Consider the following 21,486-nt stretch of genomic DNA (forward strand, 5'->3'; position numbering starts at 1 on the left):
GGGGGCCCTGGGCCCGACCTGCAAAACCATTTTTTCCTTTTAGTCCTCCCGACGTGTGATGGGAGTGGCTGCTGCAAAGGTTTCTGACATGCCCTGGAGACTTTTTTTTTTTTTTTTTGAGATGGAGTCTCGCTCTGTCCCCCAGGCTGGAGTGCAGTGTCGCAATCTTGGCTCAATGCAAGCTCCGCCTCCCGGGTTCATGCCATTCTCCTGCCTTGGCCTCCCGAGTAGCTGGGACTGCAGGTGCACGCCACCATGCCCAGCTAATTTTTTGTATTTTTAGTAGAGAGGGGGTTTCACCGTGTTAGCCAGGATGGTCTGGATCTCCTGACCTCATGATCCGCCTGCCTCAGCCTCCCAAAGTGCTGGGATTACAGGCGTGAGCCGTGGCCCATCCCTGCCCTGGAGACATTTTGCCCATTGTCTTGGTGATTAACATTGGACTTCTTGTTACTTATGCAAATTTCTGCAGCAGGCTTGAATTTCTCCCCAGAAAATGGGTTTTTCTTTTCTGTTGCATCATCAGTTGGCAAATTTTCCAAACTTTTATGCTCTGCTTCTTCTTGAAGGCTTTGCTGCTTAGAAATTTCTTTTACTAGATACCCTAAATCATCTCTCTCAAGTTCGAACTTCCACAGATCTCTAGGACAGGGACAAAATACCACCAGTCTCTTTACATAACAATAGTGACCTTTACTCCAGTTCCCAACTAGTTCCTCATCTCCATCTGAGACCAGTGCAGCCTGGACCTTATTGTCCATATCACTATCAGCATTTTGGTCAAAGCCACTCAGCAAGTCTCTAGGAAGTTCCAAACTTTCCCACATCTTCCTGTCTTCTTCTGAGCCCTCCAAACTGTTCCAACCTCTGCCTTTTACCCATTTCCAAAGTTGCTTCCACATTTTCAGTTATCTTTTCAGTAGCATTCCGCTGTACTGGTACCAGTTTACTGTATTAGTCTGTTCTCACGCTGCTAATAAAGATATACCCAAGACTGGGTGATTTATAAAGGAAGGAGGTTTAGTTGACTCACAGTTCCACATGGCTGGGGAGTTCTCACAATCATGGTGGAAGGCAAATGAGGAACAAAGTTATGTCTTACATGGTGGCAGGCAAGAAAACTTGTGCGGGGAACTCCCATTTATAAAACTGTCAGATCTTGTGAGACTTACTCACTACCATGAGAACAGTATGGGGGAAACTGTCCCCATGATTCAGTTATCTCCACCTGGCCTCACTGTTGACATGTGGGGATTATTACAATTCAAGGTGAGATTTGGGTAGGAATAAAGCCAAACCATTATCAGAAAGTATGTCTTTTTTTTTTTTTTTTTGAGATGGAGTCTGGCTCTTTTGCCAGGCTGGAGTGCAGTGGCATGATCTTGACTCACTGCAGTCTCCGCCTCCCGGGATCAAGTGATTCTTCTGCCTCAGCCTCCCGAGTAGCTGGGACTACAGGCATGCGCCACCATGCCCAGCTAATTTTTAATATTTTTAGTAGAGACGGGGTTTCACCATATTGGCCAGGATGGTCTTGATCTCTTGATCTCGTGATCCACCTGCCTCAGTCTCCCAAAATGCTGGGATTACAGGCGTGAGCTACTGCGCCCGCCAGGAGGTATGTCTTTTCTTTAACACATTCTACTGTAATATATCTCATTTTAATCATCTTATACCCAGGGTACCTTTCAGCCTTAGTTGGTTGTAACGGACTGTAATTTTTACTTTGAATTTTACACTTGTGTCACAATTTAGCCATTAGATTCTCTTTCTTCAGCTGAGTGGCTTCTTGATGCTTTCTGAAGGCACTCTTGAAAGCATCTGTGCTTTTTGATAATAAGATATCCTGCCCCTAAACTGTAACTAGCTCATTTTCAAAGAGTACTGGCTTGTTTTAGAGGAGACTAGTGTTAGAGATAAAAATCTGCTCTGGGAGGTACATGAGATTGTTCACAGAATGAGAAGAGATAGACAGGATGACATGAGATAAGAAGCTACTTGAGTCAGCAGAGGAATTACTCTTTTAAAAAGTCAAGAGTTTCTGTTGCTAATTCCAGTTTAAGTTCTTTTCTGTCTCACAATCTGATTTCCCCTTTCTCTGATAGTTTTATTTTATATAGGCACATGAAAGATATGTTTATAATGTCCTCTAGATGTAGACATTTCCATTTCTTTTTTCTTTTTGAATCTTACTCAAGTGGCCCGAATTGATTCCCAAGTCTGCTGTTCAGTTTCTCCTTGTTGCCATCCCTTGAGACTCAACTGCCTGAAAAGTAAGAGAAACCCAGGCTAACCTCAAGGAAACACCAGAGAAAACGTAGGCACAACATTCGTTGTATTAGTCTGTTCTCACACTCCTTTAAAGAACTACCTGAGACTGGGTAATTTATGAAGAAAAGAGGTTTAGTCGACTCAGAAGTTCTGCAGACTGTACAGGAGGCATGGCTGTGGAGGCCTCAGAAAGCTTACAATCATGGCAGAAGGCAAAGGGGAAGCAGGCATGTCTTCATGTGGCAGTAGGAGAGAGTGAACACACTTATAAACAAGTAGATCTCCTGAGAACTCTATCACAAGACCAGCAACAGGGATAGTTGCCATCATGATCCAGTCACCTCCCACCAGGCCCCTCTGCCAACACTGGGGATTACAATTCAACATGAGATTTTGGGTGGGGACACAGAGCCAAACCATATCATCTGCCAAATCAGATGTTCACCCACACAATTAGTACATAATACTCCGAGATACCAGGAAATCTCAGGATCCTTAAGGTTTTACCTAAAAGTCTCTTTTAACTGTTTATCGGCCAGGCACAGTGGCTCATGCCTGTAATCCCAGCACTTCGGGATGCCAAAGCAGGCAGATCACTTGAGGTCAGGAGTTTGAGACCATCCTGGCCAACATGGTGAAAGCCTGTCTCCACTAAAAATATAAAAATTAGCTGGGTGTGGTGACACCTGTAATCGCAGCTGCTTGGGAGGCTGAGGCATGAGAATTGCTTGAACCTCAGAGGCGGAGGTTGCAGTGAGCCTAGATAGTGCCATTGCACTCCAGCCTGAGTGACAGCTAAACTCTGTCCAAAAAAAAAGATAGCAAATGCAGCCAAATTAATATCAAGAACCATTAGAAGGCTGGGCATGGTGGCTCACACCTGTAATCCCAGCACTTTGAGAAGCTGAGGCGGGTGCATTGCCTGGCCAACGTGGCGAAATCCTGTCTCTACTTAAAATACAAAAAATTAGCTGGGTGTGATGGCACACGCCCATAATTCTAGCTACTTGGGAGGCTGAGGCAGGAGAATTGCTTGAACCTGGGAGGTGGAGGCTGCAGCGAGCGGAGATCATTGCACTCCAGCCTGGGCGATGGCACAAACAAAGAAACAAACAAAAAAAACCATTAGAAATGTAAAGAAATTGACCACAGAAGTTCAGGAGACTCCTGTTACTCCACGTTTTTATATTCACTGTGTCCCGTAACCACCCGCGAAGTTGCATGGCTGTGTTTCAGTCAGGTTTTGTATTTGTCGTGACTACGTAGTTCTCAGTACCTTTTCTAGTAATTTTTAGCCTGTTCTCATTTTTTTTTTGTATGAAATATACTGGGAATTCACATTATGGATGCAGGAAGCTGTAGTATGAATATAGATATCTAGGATTTGACGTGAATGCGTATGTGCTTTGCCCTCTCATTTTTTTGTGTTCTGGGTTAATAACCCCACTGCACAGATGTGATGCTGTCTACAACATTCCTTCCTTTTTGTTTCGCCTGTTTCTTCTGCTGTACTAAGCTACATGAGAGTAGCATTTTGGCTTGGTCACTGCTGTATCCTTAGTGTCTAGGACAAGGCTGGACACAAGTTAGGTGTTCTAAGAATATTTAATGAAAATATGATGCTGGTAGTTCTCTGCCTCAAATCCTTTTGGAAATAAAATGATTGTTTTAGGATATTTTAGGCTGTAAGTTGCAGGAAACCAAATTCAACCATCTTAAGTGATAAACCCATCATGCTGCTTAGTAGAAAGTCTTGGGTAAGGGTGGGTTTGGGGGTTGGTGAAGTAAGTGGCTCAGCAGTGTGAGCTCTGCTGTCTCTGCGTCAGCTGCCCCCAGCTGGTTCCTCATGGTCAGAAGGTGGCTGCCAGCACAGTGAGCAGCAGTGTGCTTCCCTGTTAACATCATCTGAGAGACAGGGAGACTGGCTTTTGTTTGCTGGGGATTGTATGTTTGAGAACCTAAATGTGGTAGAGAAAGATTGGGGAAAAATGAGAAACATTTCGTTTCTTGGTAAGGACAGATAGCATGAATTGAAAAAAACTGCAAAGAGAGCAAGAAGCTTCAGCGTGAGTGATTTTGGAGATGCTGGAGTATGGGGTGACTGAGGCTTGTGGCACTCTTTTTAAAGGTTTGGAGAAAGATGAGAAGTCAGCCATGCTTAGATATGGGGAAGGAGCTACATTAGAGACTCATTTCTTCTTCTGAGGTGCCCACTTGCGCTTTTGCTAACCTTACCAACCTTAGTGCCTTAAAGAAATAGCTAAAAAAGCTAAAGCAAGGCCAGGCGCGGTGGCTCATGCCTGTAATCCCAGCACTTTGGGAGACCGAGGTGGGCATATCACGAGGTCAGGAGATCGAGACCATCCTGGCTAACATGGTGAAACCCCGTCTTTACTGAAAATACAAGAAAAAATTAGCCGGGCGCGGTGGCGGGCTCCTGTAGTCCCAGCTACTTGGGAGGCTGACGCAGGAGAATGGCCTGAACCCAGGAGGCGGAGCTTGCAGTGAGCTGAGATCGCGCCACTGCACTCCAGCCTGGGTGACAGAGCAAGACTCCGTCTCAAAAAAAAAAAAAAAAAAAAAAAAGCTAAAGCAGAAAACAAAAGTGGCCCATGGTCTCAGCTTCCAGATAATAACTATTGATTTCAAAAAATAAAATGGGCTGGGTGCGGTGGCTCATGCCTGTAATCCCAGCACTTTGGGAGTCCAAGGCAGGTGGGTCACCTGAGGTCAGGAGTTCGAGACCAGCCTGACCAATATGGTGAAACCCCGTCTTTGCTAAAAATACAAAAATCAGCCAGGCATGGTGGCATGCTCCTGTAGTCCCAGCTACTCGGGGAGGCTGAGACAGGAAAATTGCTTGAACCTGGAGGGCGGAGGTTGCAGTGAGCTGAGATCGCGCCACTGCAGTCCAGCCTGGGCATCGCAGCAAGAATCCATCTCAAAAAAAAAAAAAGCATACAAATTGTTAACTGTTTCAAACAGTACAGAAAGGGGTAATGGGACCAATCACCCTCTTTGTTCTGTGACACACACAGAATCGCCTCATTTTGTTTCCAGAGACACATCTTTCACAGGTTTTAGGATTCCTCCCAGGAGGCAGCCTGCAGCACATGCTGCTCCGCCTTGCCTGCCTGGTGATCTGTCCTGTGTGGAGGTACCCGCTCAGTAGTCCTCCGTCGTGGGGCATGTTGGCGCGCTTCTGTAGTATGTGTGATGTTGCTGCGAGTGTTTATATATGTATCTGTGTTGGTGAACCTCTGCACATATCTCAGTGAGGCAAATTCCTAGTCATGGTAAGATTGCTGGGGCAAAGTATATGAACTATTAAAGTTTCAATAGATTTTGTCAAATTTCCCTTTGGAAAGGTTGCATCAGTTTTCTTTCTGCCATTGTGCTTTCTCCTTGCTGGGTGTCTTGGAGGTTTTCATTTGTGCCCACCTGATAGGTACAGTAGTTTACTGTACAGTTGGAATTGTGTCTGTTGAATTGAGTGGGAAATTCAGTGTCTTTTTACGAGTTTGTTGTTCTTTTTTCTGTGTGTTCTTTTTTCTGTGAACTGCTAAATTATTGCCTTTTCTGTATGATATGTGTGAACTTTGTAAGTGAAGGAAATAAGCTCCTTGCTGCCATATGGTTATGAATATTTCTTCTTTTTTTTTTTTTGAGACAGAGTTTCACTCTGTTGCCCAGGCTGGAGTGCAGTGGTGCAATCTCGGCTCACCGCATCCTCCACCTCCTGGGTTCAAGCAATTCTCCTACCTCAGCCTCCTGAGTAGCTGGGATTACAGGCACGGACCACCACACCTGGCTAATTTTTATATTTTTAGTAGAGACGGGGTTTCACCATGTTGGTCAGGCTGGTCTCAAATTCCTGACCTCCTGATCCGCCCACCTCGGCCTCCCAAAGTGCTGGGATTACAGGCATGAGCTGCTGCGCCCGGCCAATTTTTGTATTTTTAGTAGAGATGAGGTTTCACCATGTTGGCCAGGCTGGTCTCGAATTCCTGACCTCAGGTGATCCACCCTCCTCGGCCTGAGCCACCATGCCCAGCCGTGACTATTTCTTCTAATTTATCACTTTTAAAGTCTCATTTAACTTTTTTTCCATACAGAAGATTTAAATTTTTATGGAGTTGACTTCATGAACCTTTTTCTTGATGACTTTTGTTTTTTTGCCCTGACCTGGCCACTCCATGTCACTCACTGCTGACACCAGTGCAGCACCCCTGCCTGGGCCATGTGGACCCCACTGGGAACGCCAAATGTAGGCACCTCAGGGCTCCAGCAAGCCACGAGAATCCCCCATGTCCTTGACAGAGCTAAATCCTGTGTCCCTGGGGCTGCTTTATGTTTGTTGAGTGGTGTTAGACTCAGTCAGGTGGGCTGGGTGGTGAGGCTGAAGGCGAGTGTGGGAGGAAGGGAGGGGGTACAGAGTGCGGGGCACATGAACCCCAATGAGGAGGTATTTGTTAAATGCCAGGGGGGCACTGAGCTAAAATGGCCTTGGGCCCTTCCTCAGCTGATGCTGAAGGGGATAAGGATAGAGACTCGGGCCGGACAGGCTCTTCTCTTTCTGGGTATGATTTTGAACCTGTCTGTTTTTGTTCTGTAGGTGAAGAGATGGCGTTTGTGAAGAGTGGCTGGTTGCTGCGACAGAGTGAGTACAGGATGTGCGGCCTGTGATCGGCATTGCCGAAGGGCAGTCTCTATTTCTGTTTGCTTAAAGTTGATCATATTTAAAAGCAAATAACAAAGTTTTATGAGTGCTATGGCCTTGAGTTTCCCCTTGGACATTCCTAGATCTCTGTGAACTGTCTTGCACACCACGGAGCTCCTCCTTGGTTGCTGAGTTGACAGGAACCAGGAAACGGTGGCAGTCCCTGCTGCTTTCGCTCTCCTCACTAGCATGCTTTACTTTTTTATTTTAATTTATTTTATTTTATTTATTTATTTTTTGAGACAGAGTTTCACTCTTGTTGTGGAGTGCAGTGGCGCAATCTCGGCTCACCGCAGCCTCCGCTTCCTGGGTTCAAGTGATTCTCCTGCCTCAGCCTCCTGAGTAGCTGGGATCACAGGCACACACCACCATGCCTGGCTAATTTTGTATTTTTAGTAGAGAAGGGGTTTCTCCATGTTGGCCAGGCTGGTCTCAAACTCCCGACCTCAGGTGATCTGCCCGCCTGGGCTCCCAAAGTGTTGGGATTACAAGCGTGAGCCACCGTGACCAGCTGCGTGCTTTATTATTAATGATGGATCTGGGACTGCCTGGATCTAACTGAGCCCAGCTGAGATACTGGAACAGAGGTGCTGGTCTCTCTGCCTCTCTTATCTGGGGATTGAGCAGTGACTCAGATTCTCAAATATTGGAGTCTTTGTAATTGTGTGGCTGAAGAGTTGATCTGAGGCAATGAGTTCATCTAAAACCAAAACTTTTGTGTCTCCAAAAGGACTAGAGAGGAGACTCAGTTCTTTTTTTATGGGATTGAGATCCACTTTCCTAGGCTTATCTCTGCAAACCTGTCTTTCATACACTGTCTGCTTATCTCTGAGGCTGTCACTCCAGGTGGGATTCATACTGTGTTTTATTTTTATTTATTTATTTATTTATTTATTTATTTATTTATTTTTTGAGATGGAATTTTGCTCTCGTTGCCCAGGTGCGATCTTGGCTCACTGCAACCTCCGCCTCCCAGGTTCAAGTAATTCTCCTGCCTCAGCCTCCCGAGTAGCCGGGATTATAGGCACACGCCACCATGCCTGGCTAATTTTGTATTTTTAGTAGAGACGGAGTTTCTCCATGTTGAACCTGGTCTCGAACTCCTGACCTCAGGTGATCTGCCCGCCTCGGCCTCTCAAAGTGCTGGGATTACAGGCAAAGTGCTGGGATTACAGGCGTGACCCACCGCGCCCGGCCTCATCCTGTGTTTTAAAGTGGGAAGAACCAGTCTTATTTATTAAAAAAAGCAAGCAGAATATTCTGCTATACTGGAAAGAGTGAAGTTAAGGGAAAAGTGACTACCATGTCATTTATGATTCTAGTCAAAAACAGAGCTGTATCACATACCATTGATTGTTCAGAGACTTGAGTTTATCTGTGAGGGTTACTTTCAGAAATTTAGCTAAAGTCAAGTCTACCAGTAAGAATTGATGGCATACCTGAGATGGTTTATCAAAACTATTGTTTACAAATTGTTTGTGTTTCTGTTAAATAGATTTTATGTATATATTCTTAATTCTCACAACAGCTGTATGAGAGGTAAGTGGTATTATTTCCAGTTGAAGAAATTGAGATTCAGTGAGGTTAGGTACTTGTCTAAGTGTAAACTATGGGTGACAAACCTACATTCAAAGTCAGGACTGTGTGATTTCAACATTGACATTATATGCACCCAGAGACCGGTCTTCAGCCTGTGTGTCTGTGACTAGTTCCATGTTCCCAACCTGGAGCTGAACTGTATGTCCCCTTGTCTGTTAGTCCTGTAGTCTTAGAGTAGACAAAGGTGTCGTAATGTTAGCTTCACAAAGAAAGTCCTGGCTTGTTGAAGTCTAGCCCAAGTTTCCTAGTCTTGGGTTTTGTGGTCTCAACCTCCCCATGGTCAGGGGACATGGGGACCCTTGCTCAGACCTTGAGGGTGTGCCCTCCTTTGGCCCTTTGGATGTCCTTTGCCACACCCTTGTTTGAGGGCAAGCTTTCCCTTTTCCACCACAACTTGAAGTAAGTGCTCTGTCAACATAGTGATCAGCGACTCTTTTGACAATTTTGTGCTCCCCATCACGCCTAGCATGGTGATGTACACAAAATAGATGTACTTTAAATAAGTCACATAGACTTTTCCAGTGTTCTGGTCCATGGGTGTTTCAGAAGTGTGTATTCAGACGATTTACTCTGTATATAACCCCATCCCCATATGTATGGGTTAATTTTCCTTCTTTCCTGAAAGTAGAAGTATCAATGCCAGTAAAACGAGGTGAGATACATTACATTCACGGGGTTGTAGAGCAGCAGAGATACACATGTGATGTGGTCACATGTAGGCAAAGGCAGCCTCGGGACTTCTTTTCCTGCCATTACCACATATACTGTTGGGACCCAGTCCTGGCCTCTGGAGGACAGCCTGACTTGGGAGTCTGCAGCCAGGGCTTTGATGGCAGGTGAGATACTTGGGCAGAACTCCCTGACCCAGTGGTTCCACCTGTCTCTGTGTTTCTGTGGCTCTATTTAGTAGGGCTTTTTGTTTGTTTGAGACAGAGTCTTGCTTTGTCGCCGAGGCTGGAGTGCAATGGCATGATCTCAACTTACTGCAACCTCTGCCTCCTGGCTTCAAGCAATTTTCCTGCTTCAGCCTCCCGAGTAGCTGGGATTACAGGTGTGCGCCACCATGCCAGGCTAATTTTTATATCTTTAGTAGAGATGGGATTTCACCATGTTGGCCTTGCTGGTCTTGAACTTCTGACCTCCTGGTCCACCCCCCCCCCCCCCCCCCACCGCCCCCCCATCCCCGGCCTCCCAAAGTGCTAGGATTACAGGCATGAGCCACTGTGCCTAGCTTTTTTTTTTTTTTCTTTTTAAGACAGGGTCTTGCTCTGTTGCCTAGGCTGGAGTGCAGTGGCGTGATAACTGCTCACTACAGCCTTGATCTTCCAGGTTCAGGTGGTCCTCCTGACTCAGACTCCCAAGTAGCTGGGACTGCTGGCTTGTGTTAGCATGTCTGGCTATTTTTCTCTTTGTAGAGACGGGATCTTGCTTTGTAGTCCAGGCTGGTCTCAAACTCCTGGGCTCAGGTGATCCTTCCACTTCAGCCTCCCAAAGTGCTGGAATTACAGATATGAGCCATTGCGCCCAGCCTATTTGGTAGTTTCTGCACAGCTCAGGTAGTCAGTCAAGTGGATGCTTGGGTATCACTTAGTGGTCAGTTAGGCAAGTGCAGTGGACACCCCTCCTGGTGAGGAGAGTGCCTGATACTACTGGCAGGAAAGCCGAATGGCGCATATCTGGTTGACACCAGTTGCAGGCACGGCAACATAAAGGGAAGTACACAAAATGGGATTGTGTGTGTTGGCCAAGAATGGGATGAGGTGTACAGGAACAGAAGGTGTAGTGGGCAGTGAATGGATGTAAGGAAGGTAAAGAGATGACCGGAGCTACAACTGGCCTTTAAGTCCACTGCAGGGGTTTTCCCTTCATGCAGTCAAGGAAATTACTGTTTTATATACCAAGTTAAAGGAAATTACTGTTTTATATACCACGTTAAATACCTGGTCCAAGATCACAAATGAAAGGTTGAATTTGCTCAAGTTGACAGAAGTACGTGAGGTAGTAGGATGTGCACAGCATGGGAGGCCAGGCAGGGCCTGGTCTATATCCTGCTGTGCTCATTTATCCAGTGTATGCATCAGGAAGGGGGAGGCTTCCACACTGTGGGCTTCTGTGGGAAATGGTAGGAAAGAGTATCTGTGAAAACTCTTAAAGACAAAGAAAAAAAACATGTTTTTTCTTTTTTTTTTTGAGACGGAGTCTTGCTCTGTCCCCCAGGTTGGAGGGCAGTGGTGCGATCTTGGCTCACTGCAACCTCCACCTCCCGCGTTCAAGTGATTCTCCTGCCTCAGCCTCCCTAGTAGCTGGGATTACAGGCACGAACCACCACGCCCAGCTAATTTTTTGTATTTTTAGTAGAGATGGGATTTCACCATCGTGGCCAGGCCGGTCTCGAACTCCTGGCTTCAAGTGATCCATCTGCCTCGGCCTCCCAAAGTGCTGGGATTACACGCGTGAACCACCGTGCCTGGCCAAAATGTGTTTTTTCAAAAGAGAAAGATATTATTTTTATTTGCATATAGAGACTTCACAGTCCAGCATTTTCTGATCAATCTAGCAAATTTAGACAATATTTGGAAATTTAGAAAGTTGAAAAGTTTGAGAGGTTTAAAGTTTAGTACTGTATGAGGAATTAAATGTTAAATATGTTTCATTTGCTGAAAAGCAAGCTTTTTAATAGAAACCCTAACCAGAAAGTGTTGGAACTTCTAAGTTGGTTGGCAGCATTCTCTGTTGACAGTGTGTGCTGCATGCAACCTGTTAAAGCACCAGTGGGCGGGCCCTGTGCTCTGCTTTCCCTTTCATTGTGAGGGACTGCTTTGGGTAATTCTATACAGGTGTAATTAAGGGGCCAGGGGAAGAGTTCTTTTTGTTTCTGCTGTGAATTAGAAGACTATGTCCTTGCTCTTTTGGCGCAAAGCCAACCTTTCAGATTTCTAAATTTTGAAAGCTGAGCATGGTGGCATGTGCCTGTAGTTGCAGCTAAACGGGAGGCTGAAATGGGAGGATTGCTTGAGCCCAGGAGTTCAAGGCTGCAGTGAGCTATGATCATGTTTGTGAATAGCCACTGCATTCCAACTTGGGCGAAATAGTAAGACTGTCTCTAAACAAAAAAAACAACCGTACTATTTTTTTTTCTAGGTACTATTTTGAAGCGCTGGAAGAAGAACTGGTTTGATCTGTGGTCGGATGGTCACCTGATCTATTATGATGACCAGACTCGGCAGAATATCGAGGATAAGGTCCACATGCCAGTGGACTGCATCAACATCCGCACGGGGCAGGAATGTCGGGGTAAGCTGGCCTGTCTTGGCCAACTTCTGTCTTCTGCTCTTCCTCTGTCTTGGTGGGAGCTTGGTCCTCTTCCTTCCCTGTTCTGCTTTCATTAACAGATTGAAGAAGGGCTCCATCTCAGAGGGGCGACCACAGTGGGGCCCCAGGCACTTAGATTGTGAACCACATGGTCGGGAAATATCAGCGTTCTCAGTCCACGTCCCTCGTTCTCGTGGAGAGGGAGCCAGAGCTCTGGGAACCTCAGGAAGCACAGGCCACCCTAGACTGTGTTGATTTTGTACTCAGAAACTGGCTTCTGTTTGATGGTGACTCCAGTCAATTGCTTAAAATCTGGGATGTTGGCCAGGCATGGTGGCTCATGCCTGTAATCCCAGCACTTTGGGAGGCCGAGGTGGGTAGATCACGAGGGCAGGAGTTCAAGACCACCGTGGCCAAGATGGTGAAACCCCAACTCTACTGAAAATACAAAAAAATTAGCCGGGTGTGGTGGCAGGTGCCTGTAATCTGGCTACTCAGGAGGCTGAGGTAGAGAATTGCTTGAACCCGGGAGTCAGAGGTTGCAGTGAGCCGAATATATTTTGTGGATGTCATCTTGGCAGCTGGTCTTGTCAGTCAGCCTAGCTATGTTCTTTCTGCATTCTTGGAAAGGCAGAGGGTTCTTTCATAGATGTAGCACTTGATTTATTGTCTAGTCCTTTGCTTCTCTGAGCTGGTAGTTCTTAGAAAATGTAAGAAGAAATCCTGAAAAAAGTTCCTTTATTCTGCTTATTTTTCATAGATACTCAGCCCCCGGATGGAAAGTCAAAAGACTGCATGCTCCAGATTGTTTGTCGAGATGGGAAAACAATTAGTCTTTGTGCAGAAAGCACAGATGATTGCTTGTAAGTTTTGCTTTCTTATGTGTTTAATTTAAAAAGTATTTTCTATTTTAACTTCTGATTACCAAAAAAGGAAAAGAAAGGGCGTGGAGTTTTCTTTCAGGCATCAGAATAAGGGACTCAGTGGATGTGTGAGAGAAATGCAAGAGTCGCTTTTCCAATTCTAGTTTCTGCCTCTCTCAGACTGCCTAGGCTGATCCCATTGTGGTGAAAATGGCAGAAAGGAATAGCAGTCTCATCATGCTGTCTTTCATTATTAGATTCACAGTGGGTAACGGGCATAGTTGAAATAAAATGACCAGAAAAGCAAGAAAGTAAAGAGTAAGGAAACTGTCAGTTCCTAGGGCTGCTGTCACAAATTGCTGAACACTGAGTGACGGAAATGGCAGAAATTCATTGTCTCATAGTTCTGGAGGCTGGAAGTCTGGAATCAGTGTGTCAGCAGATCCTTGCTCCCTCTGAGATGCTGGGTAGGATCCTTTCTTGCCTCTTCCTAGCTTCTGGTGGTTGCTGGTAGTCCTTGGTGTTCTTTGGCTGACAGCCACATCACTCCGGTCTCTGCCTCTGTTGTCACATGGCCTTCTTCGGCTGTGTCTGTGTCCAGAATTCTCTTTTCTTATAAAGGACACCAATCATAATGGATTAAGGACCCACCTTAATTCACTATGACCTTATCTTAATTTGATTCCATATGCAAATATCCTATTTCCACATAAGGTCCCATTTGAGGGTACTGGGGATTAGGATTTATACATATCTTTTTCATGAGGACACAATTCAACCCATAATAGAGACTTTTGAGAAAGATGGTGAAATGGATTAGAGATCATCTTCCCTGAGGGGAAAACATTTCAATGGTGCAACCAAATAAAGAAGTTTGATCTCAAGCACAAACTACAAACAGTTAAAGAAAGAAATAGATGATTCTACTGAGATGTTCTTCAGTCCTACCCGAATGCCAGAAGCAGTGACAAGATGAGTTAATTAAATCTTGCAAATTTTCAGTATTACCCTGTAATCTAGAGTGATGCTGATTAAGTGTAAGTTACTTTTTGGAAAAGCTGGGGAAAAAATCCTTGAGAATGTGATGTCCTTGGGACCTCAGCAGAGGCTGGACGGTTCTCCCAGGACTCATCATTGCAGGGCAGTGAAAGGCACTGAAGCTCACAGGAGTTGGATAATTTTCTGTCTGGTGAAGTGAGCCCTAGCATGGGACATTCAAAGGAATATGCTCAGAAGAGAGTGTAGGACCCAGAGTTTTCAGAAAAGACTTAGACTCGGTCTCAGAAGAAATGTCCTTCTCTTCTAGCCCTGTGCCCTCAGATTACAGAATGTTGATTGTGAGGGTAACACCTAGCCATCAAACTGTTGCTGGGCTGGACTGAGGTAGAACAGGGTGGAACTACCAGTTGATACCAGATTAGGTAGGAAGCGTGTCAAGGAGAAATAACTCATACTTTATCAGAGCAAACAGCAGTTTTAGATATCACTTCCCTTGTTAAACGTGAGCAGGATGTAAAGAAGTAGCTTGGCAACTATGCAGATATACCATGAAGGAAAAATAAGAAAAGGAAAATGCAAGCCTCAGGAAAAGCTCCTAGAGTGGAGGAAAATAAAACCCAAGAAACAGGAGCAGAGTCTTCAGGAATGCTTTCCTGGCCACCATATTTAAAATTGTATCTCCCTGTCCCCATACACACTCACCATCTATCAACTATTTATCTTGTTCATCATCTGCTTTCATTAGAATATATGCTGTGTGAGGGCAGAGATTTATGTTTCTTTTCTGCTCTTTTGTGTCTGTAACTTAGAAGGTCTGTCGCTGTCAAGAGGGTGCCATTCACGTTACAATCTGATGAAAGTGGTCTTCCCTTGAATACAACCCCAAATGAAAAGTGAATCATTGGCATGGAGGAAAAGACTGGAGATACTCTCAGTGAGGGGAAAAAGATGAAAAGATCAGAGATATGTTAGACTAAAAAAAGTTCAGAAAGATTATTGATGTCCATAAAGTGTATAACCCAAAAGAGAGAATTAGAAATCTAAGGCAAGAAAAATGTTCTGAAATAATCGAACTGAATTGGCAGACCAAAGTCCCTACTAGACTCTTCCACCTGACATGACAACAAAATCTATATAAGATATATGAATAATCCAGTATGATACCCTTTAGCAAAGTGAATGACAATGGTATGCCACATACAAAATCAGTTGGGGAATTTTGCAACTTAACTGCATTCCTTAGAAAGCTGGAACACTTGGGCTGGGTGTGGTGGCTCAAGCTTGTAATCCCAGCACTTTGGGAGGTCAAGGCGGATGGATCACCTGAGGTCAGGAGTTCGAGACCAGCCTGGCCAACATGGTGAAACCTCGTCTCTACTAAAAATACAAAAATTAGCCAGGTGTGGTGGCAGGCACCTGTAATCCCAGCTACTTGGGAGGCTGAGGCAGGAGAATGGCGTGAACCTGGGAGGTGGAGGTTGCGGTGAGCCAAGATCACACCACTGTACTCCAGCCTGGACAACAGAGTGAGACTCCATCTCAGAAAAAAAAAAAAAAGCCAGAACACTTGAAAATAAATGAATGAATCTTTCAACTCAGGGAGATAGTAAAATGAGAATAAAACATAAAAGGAATTGATGAAGATAAGAGGGATAGGGTCAGTAAGAAAAGTAAGGGGTAAAGGAGTGAGGGAGTGCACAAGAGAACACTTTTTTGTTTTTTGAGATGGAGTTTCGCTCTTGTTGCCCAGGCTAGAGTGCAATGGTATAATCTCCGCTCATTGCAACCTCTGCCTCCCGGGTTCAAGCACTTCTCCTGCCTCAGCCTCTGGAGTAGCTGAAATTACAGGCATGTGCCACCACGCCCAGCTAATTTTGTGTTTTTAGTAGAAGCTTAGTTTTACCATGTTGGCCAGGCTGGTCTCGAACTCCTGACGTCAGGTGATCACCTACCTTGACCTCCCAAAGTGCTGGGATTACAGGCGTGAGAGACTGCTTTTTGCCTATGAATTAAGAAAGCTCTTGTGATACTTAAGGTTCAGATATCTAGTTTTTTTTGACAATATAGTGTAAAGTTGGTAGGTATAGAGATTGTTAGAATCGTTTTGCAGGGCATTTTGGCAATACCTGCTGAAATAAATTATGTTTTTATCCTTTGATGTGGCATTTTCAGTCTGTGGAATTTGCCCTATGGAGATGTTTACGTAAGAGTGCAAGGGTAATAGGGATGTTAATAGCATTCTTTTCTTCTTTTTTTTTCTTGAGATAGAGCCCCTCTCTCTCATCCAGGCTAGAGTGCAGTGGTGTGATCTTGGCTCACTACAGCCTCGACCTCCCAGGCGCAAGCTATTCTCCCACCTCAGCCTCCCAAGTAGCTGGGACTACAGGCATGCGCCACCATGCCCGGCTAATGTTTATATTTTTTGTAGAGCTAGGATTTCACTATGTTGCCCAGGCTGGTCTTGAACTCCTGGGCTCAAGTGATCCCCCTGCCTTGGCCTCCCATAGTGCTGGGATTACAGGCATGAGGCACTACATCCGGTCCCCAGCATTCTTTTTAATGTTGAAAAGTTGCTAATCTAAATTTTTTACTCATATCGTGGAATATTATATAGCTGGTAAAAAGGAAGTAGATCTGTGTGTATGCCATGAACTGACAAAGCAAGTGGCAGTATATTACACATTTATTAAAAAGTAAAGTAAAAAGTATAGTATAGCTTATGTTTTAAATATTACATATCTATTATGGATGTAATTTTTAAAAATATATATTCCTAGTGCATGTCTCAAGTGGTTTGGGGCAAAGCCTGAAGACCTGTTTTTTAAACAGATCTTTTCAGGAATTCTGATGCCAACCCAGGTTTCAGAATCATTGCAATGTTGGATTGCCTTAAATAAAGTACCCTTTTTCTTTTCTCCAGGGCCTGGAAATTTACACTCCAAGATTCTAGGACAAACACAGTAAGTTGCTAATGGCAATCACCAATAATTTTTTTTTTTTTTTTTTTTTTGACAAGGTGTCACTCTTTCACTCAGGCTTGAGCGCAGTGGTGCTGTCTCAGCTCACTGCAGCCTCTACCTCTCGGGCTCAAGTAGTCCTCCCACCTCAGCCTCCCCTTCCCAGTAGCTGGGACTATAGGCCCATGCTACCACGCCCAGCTTATTTGAAAAAATTTTTTCGTAGAGACGAGGTCTCACTATATTACCCATGCTGGTATCCAACTTCTGGGCTCAAGTGATCCTCCCACTTTCGCCTCCCAAAGTGCTGGGATTACAGGCATGAGCCACCACACCTGGCCACCAGTAATGTTTTCACATGGTCTTGTGTAACAATTGGAGAATGGGGAAAACGGGTTTCTTGACCATCTGGCCACGAATGGGCAGGTAGTGCTGGGCAGGGCGCCTTTTGCCAACAGTGAGCAAGCTGGGTTTGTCAAATGTTTTGGCAGGAGGCACCCTGCTCATACAGGCATGCTTGTTCCAGTGTTGCTTTCTAGAAATGCTTGTATTTCTCAAAGTTCTGCAACACTTTGAATTCTGCTGTGGTTTGCAGTAAAGGCTTAGAAAGAACTGCAGGATCCTTTTCACGCATGGGAGCTCAGCCTGTGAAACAAACATTTTTGTGACTTGTACTTGTCTCTCGTCCTGTTTCTGGCCTTAAGAGGTCATTGAGACAGTGAACCTCATTTGTAGAGCCTTGTAATGCCATCTTTATCTGTCAGTGATCAAGGGAGTGTGTTACTCTGGTCAGAGTTTTCATTCTTTAGATGGGATTTTTCCCTCCTTTATTTTTGTAAGAAAAGTAGAAGGTGGATCAAGCTTACAGAAGAATGTGTGCATGTGGGAGAAGAAAGTAAAAGGCTTAATATCCTAATAGCGTCAGTGTTCTCTTCCTTTGTTAGCACACAACAACTTCATTCTAAGCTTATTCTACAGCCACAGTTACCTTTTCTTCATGAAAATCCTTTTTTTTTTTTTTTTTTGGGTAAAATTAGTATTAACAATCCATATGGTTAAGGGCAAGCTCCCCAAATGATTCTTTGTGTGGATTTTTTTTTTTTTTTGAGACAGTGTCGCTCTGTCGCCCAGGCCAGAGTGCAGTGGAGCGATCTCGGCTCACTGCAACCTCTGCCTCCTGGGTTCAAGCAGTTCTCCTGCCTCAGAATCCTGAATAGCTGGGATTACAGGCATGTGCCACCACGCCCAGCTAATTTTTGTATTTTTAGTAGAGATGGGGTTTCATCATGTTGGTCAGGCTGGTCTCAACTCCTGACCTAGTGATCTGCCCGCCTTGGCCTCCCAAAATGCTGTGATTAAAGGCATGAGCCATTGCGCCTGGCCACTTTTTTTTTTTTTTTTTTTTTTAAAGAGCTAACATGTTTTTCTTTAAATTATACTGGGGAGTAATTTAATGAAGAATTTTGTTTTTTAAGGTAAAAAACAGACTTATGTATAGGACATATCTCTTGATACATTTTAGATTGTAGAGTTTTTATTTGTGAATAAAGGACTGTTGAGAGTGCTGTAACATCTTTATTTTTTTGGAGACAATCTCGCCTTGTTGCCTGGGCTGGAGTGCAGTGACTTGATCTTGGCTCACTGCAGTCTCGAGCTCCTGGGCTCGAGTGATCCTTGAGACTTAGCCTTCTGAGTAGCTGGGGCCATAAGCACCATGCCCAGTTAATTTCTTGTTTTTTTGTAGAGATGAGCTCTCCCTCTGTTGCCTAGGCTGGCCTTGGAACTCCTGGGCTCTGGCGATCCTCTCACCCAGCCTCCCCAAAGTGTTGGGATTACAGGTGTGAGCCATTGCGCCTGGCCTGATGTAACATCTTTTAAAAGGCATTGGGTAACAGTGGGGCCTCTGAGTGCCTTCCTGGCTGTGAGAGCTGTAGTCCTGTTAGGGGCTGAGTGAGGACCACTTTGCTCTTGCATTTAGAGGATACCAGAATAGGGGTGGGGGCCCCCACTGGACCGGGGGAGTTTTTCCTGTTTTGCAGAGAGCTATGTATCTTTTTGTTTTTTTAAATTTTTAATTTGCTAAATAAAAGGGACAATGCACAGCATCGAGCACACAGCTGCTGGGAAGCTGTCCTGTCCTCACCCTCTCCTGTCTCCCGCAGGCGTATGTGGGCTCTGCAGTCATGACCGATGAGACATCCGTGGTTTCCTCACCTCCACCATACACGGCCTATGCTGCACCGGCCCCTGAGGTAGGGAGAACCCTGAGCCTCCAGGTGAGGGAAGTTTGGGGTCTCTGCTGCTGTCCTGCTTTGTTTTGTTTTTTTAAATGAAATTAGAAATGTACTCTAAACCTTTTCTTCTTAAAACAGATGATTTCTTATCAACGTTTGTTTTCATGAAATAAAGCAACTATTTTATATAGTTCAGCACATTGTAATGTGCTGTATTAATGTGTAACACGTTTTTAAGATAGATCTAAAAATGCATCATGTTAATGATAGTTGCTTTGGGTAATGAGATTTTGATGATCTGTAGTTTATATGGAATGAATTATTTGAATTCTCCTTATAGTCAGAAAAAAATGCTATATTTTAGGGAAAATAACCTTAAAAAATCATGTCAAATACATTGGGATGTCCTCTTGTTGGGGTGCTGACTGAGCTAGTGGAACGTATGTAAGTTTGTTATGTGGAACACACAGCTTTTAAAAAAATTGAATTTTGAAATAATTATAGATTCACAAGAAGTTGCAAAGATAGCTTTGAGAGTCTCATGTGCTTTTTATGTGTTTTCCCCAGTTGTTAATATTAGATCAAATTAAACCCAGGAATTTGGAATTGGTGTGGTATTTAAGAGTAATCCTGTGTCATTTTCTCATATGTGTAGATTGTGTAGCTACCACCTCAATCAAGATAAAGAATTCTTCACCAAATCTTCCTGCTGTGACACGCTTTAATAGTCATGCCATCCCTCTGCTTCCCTAAACCCTGTCAATCACTGAACTGTTCTCCAGCTCTATAGTTTTATCATTTCAACAATGTCATATAAATGAAATCATATAGCACGTGGTCTTGTGAGTTTAATGTTTTTCACTCAGTATTTGCCCTTGAGATCTGTCCAAGTTGCTCTTTGTCAATAATCCTTTTTATTGCTGAGTGGCTTTTTTTTTTTTGAGATGGAGTCTTGCTCTGTCGCCCAGGCTGGAGTGCAGTGGTGCAATCTCGGCTCACTGCAAGCTCCGTCTGCTGGGTTCACGCCATTCTCCTGCCTCAGCCTCCCGAGTAGCTGGGACTACAGGCGCCTACCACCACGCCTGGCTAATTTTTTTGTATTTTTAGTAGAGATGGCGTTTCACCCTGGTCTTGATCTCCTGACCTCGTGATCCGCCCGCCTCGGCCTCCCAGAGTGCTGGGATTACAGGCGTGAGCCACCGCGACTGGCCTTACTGCTGAGTGTTATTCCATGGGATGGATGTACCACATTTTGTATTGAGGGACATTTTGGTTGCTTCCAGCTTTTGGCTGTTACCAGCAAACCTAATGTGAACACTTGTGTGCAGGTTGTGGTGCAGGCATGATGTTACCTTTCTCTGAGATAAGTGCCCAAATGTGCAATTGCTGGGTCATATGTATGGTAAATCTTTGTTTAGTTCTTAACAGAACTGAAAAACTACTTTCCAGTGACTTTTTACTTTCCCATCAGTAATATGTGAATAATTCAGTTTCTCTGCGTCCTTACCAGCAGTTGCTGTTGTCACTTTTTTATTTTAGCTCTTCTGATGTCTGTAGTGATATCTCATTGTGGTGTGATTTTTGCATTTCCCTAATAGCTAGTGATATTGACCATCTGTTCATGTGTTTATTTGCCATCTTTATGTTTTCTTCAGTGAAATGTCTCTTCGTGTCTTTTGCCCAGTTTTCTTTTCTTTTCTTTTTTTTTTTTTTTTTGAGATGGAGTCTTGCTCTATCGCCCAGGCTGGAGTGCAGTGGCTCGACCTCGGCTCACTAAAAGCTCCGCCTCCCAGGTTCTCGGCATTCTCCTGCCTCAGCCTCCCGAGTAGCTGGGACTACAGGCGCCCGCCACCATGCCCAGCTAATTTTTTGTATTTTTAGTAGAGACGGGGTTTCACCGTGTTAGCCAGGATGGTCTCAATCTCCTGACCTCATGATCTGCCCACCTCGGCCTCCCAAAGTGCTGGGATTACAGGTGTCAGCCACTGCACCCGGCCCTTTTGAGATGGAGTTTCGCTTTTGTTGCCTATACTGGAGTGCAGTGGCACCATCTCGGCTCACCACAACCTCCACCTCCCGGGTTCAAGCGGTTCTCCTGCCTCAGCCTCCCAAAGAGCTAGGATTACAGGCATGAGCTGATTTATTGGCTTTTCCTTTTCTAGGTTGTGCTTTTGCTGTCAGGTTAAAACTTAACATGACAAACCTAGCCCAAGTTTCCTAAGATTTTCTCCTACATTATTTTCTGAAAGTTTTATAGTGTTAGGTTTTATAGTTAGTCTGTATTAATTTTGAATTAATTTTTTATAAGATAGATGTCTCTTTCAGGGCTCTGTTGAGTGTATCTCTTTCTGAGGTCTGTGGTCTGCTCCATTGTTCTGTATTGTTACCTTCCTTTGATCCCACACAGTCTTAATTATTGCAGCTATATAAAAAGTCTTGGAACTGGGTGGACTGATCAACACCCTCTTTGTTCCTTTTTGGAAATGTTTTAGCTATTCTGGTTCCATTAGCTTTCCATATACATTAGAATA

General features: G+C 44.5%; 1 protein-coding gene across 16 annotated transcripts in view; it reads left to right on the forward strand.

The window, feature by feature from the left end:
- PLEKHB2 (pleckstrin homology domain containing B2) overlaps positions 1-21,486 on the forward strand; it is a 49,642-nt gene that overhangs the window by 13,026 nt on the left and 15,130 nt on the right. For 7 of the 16 annotated variants that reach the window (XM_019021940.4, XM_019021942.4, XM_055380736.2 and 4 more), the window contains 5 exons: positions 6,887-6,931; positions 11,732-11,884; positions 12,663-12,765; positions 16,685-16,724; positions 18,884-18,973. In XM_019021940.4, coding sequence (XP_018877485.1) covers positions 6,895-6,931; positions 11,732-11,884; positions 12,663-12,765; positions 16,685-16,724; positions 18,884-18,973 — 423 coding nt within the window. In that variant the 5' untranslated portion in view covers positions 6,887-6,894. Of the gene's footprint in view, positions 1-6,886; positions 6,932-11,731; positions 11,885-12,662; positions 12,766-16,684; positions 16,725-18,883; positions 18,998-21,486 lie in introns of all 16 variants that reach the window. The other 9 variants (XM_019021938.4, XM_019021939.4, XM_055380732.2 and 6 more) reach the window with 3 other exon arrangements.

Source organism: Gorilla gorilla, chromosome 11, assembly GCF_029281585.2.
Source record: "Gorilla gorilla gorilla isolate KB3781 chromosome 11, NHGRI_mGorGor1-v2.1_pri, whole genome shotgun sequence".
Lineage (NCBI taxonomy): Eukaryota > Metazoa > Chordata > Mammalia > Primates > Hominidae > Gorilla > Gorilla gorilla.